This window comes from Neolamprologus brichardi, chromosome 12 (assembly GCF_056152115.1).
Source record: "Neolamprologus brichardi isolate AB-2024 chromosome 12, ASM5615211v1, whole genome shotgun sequence".
NCBI classification, from domain to species: Eukaryota; Metazoa; Chordata; class Actinopteri; order Cichliformes; family Cichlidae; genus Neolamprologus; species Neolamprologus brichardi.
In genome coordinates this window covers 36,842,160-36,851,710 of record NC_142115.1, presented here as the reverse complement: position 1 = coordinate 36,851,710, position 9,551 = coordinate 36,842,160, and the positions used below count along the sequence as shown (strand labels likewise).

General features: G+C 40.7%; 1 protein-coding gene across 1 annotated transcript in view; it reads left to right on the top strand.

The window, feature by feature from the left end:
* Window positions 1–1,784: 1,784 nt before the first annotated feature.
* Window positions 1,785–9,551, top strand: part of smarca2 (SWI/SNF related BAF chromatin remodeling complex subunit ATPase 2) — a 58,479-nt gene continuing 50,712 nt past the window's right edge. The window contains exons 1-6 of the mRNA XM_087849511.1: window positions 1,785–1,927; window positions 4,825–5,069; window positions 5,638–5,767; window positions 6,082–6,474; window positions 6,883–6,984; window positions 8,318–8,570. Coding sequence (XP_087705637.1) covers window positions 4,836–5,069; window positions 5,638–5,767; window positions 6,082–6,474; window positions 6,883–6,984; window positions 8,318–8,570 — 1,112 coding nt within the window. The 5' untranslated portion in view covers window positions 1,785–1,927; window positions 4,825–4,835. The remainder of the gene's footprint in view (window positions 1,928–4,824; window positions 5,070–5,637; window positions 5,768–6,081; window positions 6,475–6,882; window positions 6,985–8,317; window positions 8,571–9,551) is intronic.

Sequence of the window (9,551 nt, the reverse complement as noted above, 5' to 3'; positions counted from 1 at the left end):
TAAAGTCTGCAGAGGGAATGTTGTTGTGATTTGACACTATGTAAATAAAAATGAACTGAAGGAGGGTTTTTTTAATAAACTACAAAAAGTAACTAACAACAAAGAGTTCTATGAGATGAAATGTGCAACATCTGCATGTTGTTAGATTTGATTTAATCACTTAATTGATACATTTTAAAGAAGACGATGCTTCAAGGAGAGCAGAGCTGTGCTGACTCAGTGCAGCAGTTTTGTGTGATTGTGGAAATATCAAATCATATGTACAAGTGCCACAAGATGATGTAGGCTGTGATGTTTAATCTCAGTTTAGGTTTAATAATGTCAACTTACTGTTTATTGGCTTTTATGCTTTTTCCATATTTTGCACTTTTAATATACTAGCTACGCCTCACGGATCCCCTAAAAGTGTGTCATTTGTTATTTGCTATCAGGAGAATTTTTATGTTCTGTTGTATGAATGTAAATTATATCTGCATGAAAAGAGGTTGCTTGTTTATATCTTCATTAATGTAGATGTGTATTTATGGTTTGATGGAGGAAGAACAGCCAAGGCTAAGGCTGATAGCATATTTTCATTAAATACAAGCAGCTAGAATAAAAGCAAAAAAGCATAATCACACTTAAAAGTTACTGATGATACAGCAGAGAGGAGCCTCACCATGACATGGAGTGCTCAGCATAACATTTGCATATTTGTTGACCTTTGAAATGGAATTACTTAAGATTATAATATGATTTATTATTATTAGTGGAATTAATGCTGTGCCCCTCTTCAGACACCCCTCTGCGTCCCTTTCTTCACATTTAAACTATAATCTACTCTTACTGACTTACTGACCACTTTTAGACTACGAGTCAAATTCTAACCATATATTCATGTAGCACTTCATTCTATACAATTAAAGTATTTTATCTGCTTCACATCCATGCCCTGTTTTGAAGTTGGATTACCCAGAGGAATCCCACCAGGCACACGGAGAACATGTGAAATCCACAGAGCTGGGATTTGAGCCAAGAACCTTCGTGCTGCGAAGGATGGTGACAGCGGTAACTGCTCCATAACCATGCCATGTCACGGTCATATCAACTCCACATGGTGATTTAATGAAGGACTCTTATTGGTATTTTACTGTGAAATACTGACAGCAAGAAAAAACTACTCATTTATTAGGATCCTTTCAGACAGTTTTCTTTAAAAGAGAATTGAATGACCTACCACTTGCCCAAAGCTCACCATCCCACGGATTCTACGTTGGATCAGGCCTTCTGTCCATAAAGTTTGCTTCTGCATGCTTTTGAAGCTTCATGTATTAAATGTTAAATATGAATAAAACTTGAATTAAAACTTGAAACAATAAAAAAGTGAGCTTGTATTTTCCTGCTGTAGTGACTAAGAACATATAAAGGCATACATACGTTACATACATACATATTATACACACAGTGCAGTGCATATATGTACAGTCTGTATAACTAATTGCTAATTACCCTGATGTTAAACACAATTATAAAAGCAAAGTATTATTTTTTAAGTATTCATTTCTAAAGGCAGGGAGAAGAGCACTGACAGATGGACAGCATCAAATACGTTATTACAACACAAACCATGAACCGCGCGTTTGTAATAAACTTTTACATGAGCGGGATATTCGTCCAGGCTGCTGCTCTCAAAGTTACAGCACTGGTCACAGAGCGGACACACGCCCAAAAACAACACTGCAAGAGTGACAGCGATTCAGCCTATCACCGTTTACGGTAGGTGGGACTTCCGGTGACATTGACAAATCAGTAATGGCGACACAAGAACAACTTAAACATGACAGCAAAACAACACCGAGGGGGAGTGAACTTATGGACAGCAGTCATATTTTGAAGAAATATTATAAAAATTTCATCTAATTATCTGCAATTTCAATCCAGCGAAAAGGTAAAACGACTAACGGTGGTTCGGTTTTGATGAATACGGAGGTGTAACTACTGTTAGGAACTGCTAACTGTCCAAACTTTCTGACACGGACGCAGTTCGCTACATGGAAACCAGAGCCAGCTAACGGGCTATGCTAGCTGACGTTAGCAGATGGCTAAGTTACCCAACGATCGAGCAAAGCGGCGGCGAAAAAACGGCCGAATTTAGGGCTTTTGTGAAACCGCGTGTCTATAAACGCGATACACAAGTTAAATTATGCATCTTTAAATGTTAAATAGGTCATGTCAGGTGCTCGACTTTCATCTTAACTTTGATTTTGTCTGCATATCCGTTATGGCCACCAGTTTTTTGGGGAAGCCATGATCCAATCAGAGTGGGCTCTACAGTTGATCGAGCTAACGTTACTGTAACTGTACAGGGACGGTCGGAAAACAGGGCAGCTGGTCCTCCAACAGCGTTTATCTACGTGGCGCTGATTGTTATGCATGTTTTTTGTTTTTCTTATAGGTGTTTATGACATCGCTGTGTTTTCTAACGGTGCAGATACGTTTTGCAGTCACTATGCAGCTCTATAAGTCAATCATGCTATGGCTGTTGAGACCCTGGAAATTTCTGGCTCATAGTGACACTTGTAAGCAGAACATAACGTCAGACACATGTCAGCTAATTCTTTCTATATAAAAGAATCCTTTCTCGGGTGTTATTATTCTCTGTGCAGGAGAGCTTTGCCTTTAACCCTTGTGCCCTCCTCAAATTTTGCACCCCTTTCCACACCTTCGTGGACAAAAAATGTTCACGCACAAAATCTGCCATAAAATACAGCAATAATTTTTCTGCGTGTTTTCATAAATCACCAACTTTAACCTTTTCAAAATGAGCAAGCTTAAATGATTTTCAGAATTTTAACCCTTTAAATGCCGGTTTAGACATTTGAACCACTGCATTTTGTTTTTACCCCCCCCCCCCCCCCCCCCCCACACACACACACACAAGATGAATTATTTTCCGTATAATGAATAGAATTACGGACATGTCAAACATCAGCAACAAGTCTGATTTGAATGGATTATTATTTTTTGTGTAGTGCACATGTATAATCATAATCAGCATACTTTATTAATTCCTAGGGAAATTATGTGGGTTACAGTTGCTCCAGTACAGTAACATTAACAAAAAAACTAGACTATGTAACAATACAATATTTTAAGATATAAGAAATAAGGAATAATACACACCCAATCTGCCATAAAATCCTCATAAAGAAATACATTTTTCTGTCTTTAATTTTTCATAAAATCGCTTAATCAACTGGACTTTCTCTCAAAGCCACACATACATCACATATTATTTCAGTTCATATTTGTTCATATTTCATATGTTCTGTTGTGTTTTCAGTGTTGTTGCAGTTTCCATAATAAATGTTCTCATTGATGAATGAATGTGTTTCACACACACATCCATACAAATCACTCTTGGGGCTCCCTGGTGGTCACAGGACTCCATAATACAACTGGCAAAAATACAAGAATTTCATGCATTGGTCTACCACGGGGAAATGGTTGAATATGGTGAAGTTCAGAAAAAATGTCAAATATCGCTGCTTTTCTTCCAAATGAAATGCTAACATTACAGAATGCATGGTTTTATACTGCAATGCAGAGAGATTAAAAAAATGTTGTTTCAGTGGAAGTGAATGAGGCATTTCTGTCCACGAAGGTGTCGAGAAGGATTATCAGGCACTACACAAAAAATACGAGTAATGAAATTAAATCAGTCACCACCAATGTCCTATTCCCATACTATTTATTATATGGAATCATAATCAGGTTTAACTGTTAGACGGGCATTGAATTAACTCAGTGGCTGTTTCCGACATTCTTTGATCACTGATAAACATGATTGATGTTGTTCACAAACAACAGTTAACATATTAAAATCCATTTTCGGATGGTATGTGCCTCATCTTGTTTTCATAGAATTAAAATCACATCAGTCATGTTCTTATTTTCCTCCTCTAGCTGTCTGGTACTAGGCCTGGGCGATATGGCCTAAAATCCATATCGCGGTATAATTTGAAGCACGTGCGGTAACGATATATATCGCGATATATACATTATACATTTTCTTCTGTATAACGTATTTTCCACACTATAAGGCACACTTAAAATCCTTTAATTTTCTCGCTAGCTTCCACCTAAACATGATATAGCATGTTCTGACTGAGAGATTTTTGAAACTAATTCAAACGTACAGCTCTGCTACCACTTCCAACATAAATGAAGACAGAAACTAAACAGCAGTGGCGTTTGCAGGGTTACTGAAGTTGGACTACCTGGTATATAAAGTTGTGCTACGTGATTGCTAGTGACACAGCTATGTTAGCATAACATTAGCATAGTGAAGCTGGAGGATGAACGCCAACTTTTTTTCCACTCGATAAAAGTTAACGTGAGGGATTCTGGTGGTCAGGGACAAATGCAATCACATAGCAGGATGCTGTACACGGGCCAAACTTCAGTCAGAAGAACAACTGAGATTATTCATCCACAATAGGAGGTTAGTCATTAATATACTGCAACAACATGGGAACAGAGCAGCTGCGAGAGAATTCAACATTAATGAATCAATGTTACAGAAGTGGAGGAAGCTCAGTTTTTGGCTTTCCCCGTATTTCAAAAGTGCTTCATCTCTTTGCTATGACTGTCGCCATAATTTGCAGATGATAATGGTTTTAGCCGCTGCGATGCTTTCGACCAAAACAGGCGCAGCTTGATGACATCATCAACATGCGCTATCGCGATAGAGCGATATAGTCAAAATCTCTATCGTTGGCCAAATTTATATTGTTTCTATCATATATCGTTTATATCGCCCACCCCTTTCTGGTGCCTTCACAGGTATTCAGTAGATGTCCGGCCCCTCAGAGACATCAGGTGGTATGTCGCATCCTGGCCCTTCTCCTGGGGCGGGTATGTCCCCAGGGCCCATCTTGGGCCCCAGCCCTGGACCAGATCCCTCACCGAGCTCTGTTCACAGCATGATGGGCCCCAGCCCTGGACCCGGAACACCCAATGCACCTCACGGCATGCAGGGCCAGGGACAAAGTGATTACTCTCAGGACAGCATGTACTCTATGCATAAGGTACAGCGTGCACACAGTACTACAAACTATGTCGTGATGTCATTAGTGCTAAAGGAAACTGTTAAAGTAGATATTTATATCACTCTGATGGATTCAGTTTTTTAAACCTTTTAGTATGCTCACTAATAAACCGACCAAACTTTATTTATCCTTTTTTTATATCATATAAATATATATTCGCTTAGATGAAGGAATACAACATATCTGTTGTTTGATAAATTGATACAGACATAAATAATAAGTGAATTTTTGCAGTACTTTTATCATCTTTTTATACTCTTGAGTTCATGCAGTGGAGGGTGGAATAGATTTTTTTGTTATGGTAATTTTTAAAGATTTTGGCAGTTTCACAGAATTACTGATGTTACTTCTGCTTAGGCAGGCAGTTCATGTTGCTGCTGTAATAATCCCAACTTTGGAACTAATAAAGGCTGTCTTATTTTATCTTATTAATGTTTATTTTTTGATATGATTAGAACCATCGGTGTGCTAAATTCAATCGTAAACTGGCAGGAGTGTGTTTTTGCAGTTGACTTGTGTAGATCTGAAACATATTTTGCGTTTTCAGCCCATGGAGGGGATGAATGACAAGTCAATGGCAGAGGCAATGCACTTTGGTCACATGAAAGGTGTGGGGATGAGGTCTCTCCATAGTGGCATGGGACCTCCACAGAGTCCTATGGACCAGCACAGCCAAGGTTTGAAGCCCAAGTCCTTCAGCTCTCTAAGCAGCCTGGTTTATTAACTTAACCTCATCATCCACTTGTGGTGTTAATGTTTCTCAGACATCTTCTAAATAAAAGAGTTAATATTAAACAAGGAGGAAGCAGCAAGGAAATAAATAACCCAGCTGTGTGTTTTCCTCTTTCTAGTGTGTTAATGATTAAATAACCTCTAAGACTCGTTGGCTTTTGCTCTGATCCTGAGGTTGTGACCCAATTCTTCAAGGCTTTGATGTGTGGTTGGTTGTTTTTTAATACTGACAATGAAACCTCCTTTCTGTGCACTTAAGGGTACATGTCTCCCCACCCATCCCCAATGGGAGTCCATGAGCACGCTTCAAGTCCCATGTCAGGAGGCGGAGGTGGACCTACACCACCACACATGCCCCCTGCCCAGTCAGGCCCTATGATGTCAATGGATCCCCAAGGAGGCATGTCCAACATGTCCAACATGGGCCAGCAGGTGAGGGGGTCATCTGCTTTTAGTCCAGTACAGCTGCAGCAGCTCAGAGCTCAGATTCTGGCCTACAAGATTCTGGGTCGTGGGCAGCCGCTACCGGAAAACCTTCAGCTGGCCGTTCAAGGTAAAAGGAGCCTACCCACAATGCAACAGCAGCAGCAGCAACCACAACAACAGCCGCAGCCGCAGGCACCAAGTGCCAGTCCTTACAACAGGCCTCCAGGTACGATACAGATTTATGTTGGTACAAATATTTTGTGAGTTTCTTTGTTGTGAAGGTCTTTGAACATGAACAAGTAAAGATGAAGAAGAATTATGATTTGTTTTTGGTTCTTTTTTGTAGCTTAATGTGAGACTGTAGAAAGATGCCTCAGTCAAAATATAAACTGATCTAATTACATAGTTTAGTTTTGGGTTTACGTTGCTATTAATAAATTGAGTAAAAAGCTTGAAATTGTCATCGAGCCCAGATTGAATCATTCATATTGAACCTGCTTTGTCTGACAGAGAACAGAGATTTGTGTGATTAATGGTGTAATGACAGAAAAGAGGCGTGAAATAATTTTCCTTTACAGTTTCAAATTGTAGCAGACATATTGTCGAACTATGAAATCTGTTATTGTGTTGAAAGGTATGCCAATGGCACCTATGGGGGGTCCCCAGTCGAGTCCCTGCCCAGCCCCGGCCATGCAAGTACACAATCAAAGCACAGGACCCAAGCCTTGGGCCGATGGTAAGTTTGGCAGGTGTATGTGGTAAACCTGGGCTCTGTGACCGATAACACAGGGATCTGCATGTGGCTGCACAGTCAGTCCCACTTTTCATTCTGCTCAGTCTAATCCAGCATGCAGTGCCCAACAGGTTTTTCTGCATGACTCATTTTTCTGTCAAATGGCTTAAAGCAGATAGATCCCCAAGCATTTACTAAACTTCAGTAAAGGTGAAGAGAATAATGGTGCAGTAGTACTGCAAGAAAATATGACAAGAAGATGAAATATTTAGAATGAATAGTAAAACAGTCATCAATTAAAAACAGATACAGAACAAGAAAATCTCATCTTCCACTGTGGTCGATTTAAAATTGAACAAATAGAAAAATGAATCTGTCAGAAACATCAGAGGCTCAGGGAGATCTTTCTGACAGCTAACTGCTCCCAGGTGAGGACACTCTTTCCTCTGTCATGAGCTCTGGCGTTGTGTTGTTCAGTTAACCGTGTATGAGGAACAGAAAAAGTGACCTCCTAAAGCCAAAGGGGGAAACATCCATAAGATGTGTGTAAGTGCCAGGTTGTCTGTAAACACACAGGTGCATTTACTGAATTGAGAAAACCCTGGTTGATGTGCGTGTGTTCATTTTTCTCCCAAACTTCCCATGTAATAATTTGGTATTTAGGAGTATTTCCCAGTGCAGACATTTTTACAGACGGTATTTTTACCTAACGTATCCAGTTCGTCCCTTTAGAGTCATCACAGTGGATCCATCTCACCCTCTGCACCTTCTCTCACACCAATAATCTGCTCATCCTCTCTAACTACATCTGTAAACTTTCTCTTTGGCCTGAAAACTTTCTTGTGTGTTTATAATTCTTTGTCCAGCGTATTTCCTCTCTCTCCTCTGTAGATGTTCAGACCATGTCCTCTCCAAAGATCCAAGCTGAGCTGTCCCTATGATGTGCTCATTTCTAAATTACTTAGTGTCTCCAAACCATCATAGCAGGTCACTCACATCTTGTAAACCTTCCTTTTCACTCTTGCCGCTGTCCTTCTGTCACCGATCACCCTTGACACTCGTCTCCACCCCGCTGCACTCTTTTCTTCACATCTTTTGTCCACTGTCAGTTGCTTTGAATGGTTGCCCCCAGGTATTTAAGCTCATTAAGCATAAAAAAACTCATGCAGCTTGTTGTGGTTAAAACCAAACTGAAAAAAACGAAACCATACTGACACATAGGACTGATGTGAGGTTGTTGTGTTTTTAAACTTTTAAAAACCTTTTGGTACTGAAGGAATTTGAGATTTTGGTCATGTGAGACTGGACGCAATAACCAGAAGTCTTTGCTCTCCAGGTCAGTGTGCTGAAAATCAAACCATTGCACAGAAGCAGCTCACTCCTGTTGCTAGTGGTCGCCCCTCTCCTGCACCACCCCAGGCCTCTGCTGTGCCAGCCGGGCCCATGCCGGGCAGTTCGGGGACCCCTCAGCCTCCCGGGCAGCAGGGCTCCGTAATGCTCCCGATACAGCACAAGCAGAACCGCGTCACGCCTATCCAGAAGCCCCAGGGCTTGGACCCAGTGGGAATCCTGCAGGAGAGAGAATACAGGTAGACACATTCACGTATTCATCAGTGGTCTCACAATAGTGCAAAAACTTCACATCTACACAAACTGCCTGCATGAAATCAGTGGTAAAGGAAAGTTTGAAGATGAATTCATGTGTCTGCTGCACAAAACAAACTGCATTGCTCTGCATATGTGACATTACATGAGTTTAAGTCACAGATCCAAACATTGACTGTGACACGAAGACTTGCGAGCAGAGTCTGCGAGCATTTGACGAGGGTTAAGGTTACAAGCTTTACCCGTACGAATATGATAACGTGAGAAACACTTTGTGGTGGAGCCCCTATGGCCTTTCTTAAAGGTGCCTCGCGTGCTCAATCACAACTCACTGTTATCCCCGCAGCATGCGTATTTTTCTAAAAACAAAGATTCCCGAAAGAGACGTTGGGAAGCCTCCACGGACCTTAATCCTGCTTTGGCCCTAAAGCTCGTTTTTCTCTCCATAAATTTGATGTTGTTTCGATGATCTCTTCTTCATGTTGTCTTGACCAAGCTGCATTGGTTTAGACATGATTAGAGAGAGACTTGTCCTCAGTCCACCTTGTTTGTCCAGTGAATACATTGTGAAATACTGTGCCTCTCTCAGTGTTGTGGAGCAGCACTGCATTATTGGTAGTGTTATGTAGTAATAAAGATACTCCTGAGGCTGTTGAATACCGTATTTCCCGGACTACAAAGCGCACCTGAATATTAGCCGCACAAGCTAAAATCAGGGGAAAATCCTGTTTTATACATACATTAGCTGCACCTGACTAAAAGCCGCAGGGTTCAAAGCTTGTGCAAAAAGTAGCGGCTTATAGCCCGACAATTACGGTAATCAAAACAACTTTAGATCTTATTGATTTAATGCAGTTTCCCCTCAGAAAGCTACCTGATGATACTACTAAATAAGTAAAGCTCACAGTGTAGCTGCACCATGGATGTGTGAAGAGGACCAGAACTCGTACTGCGGGCAACAGACC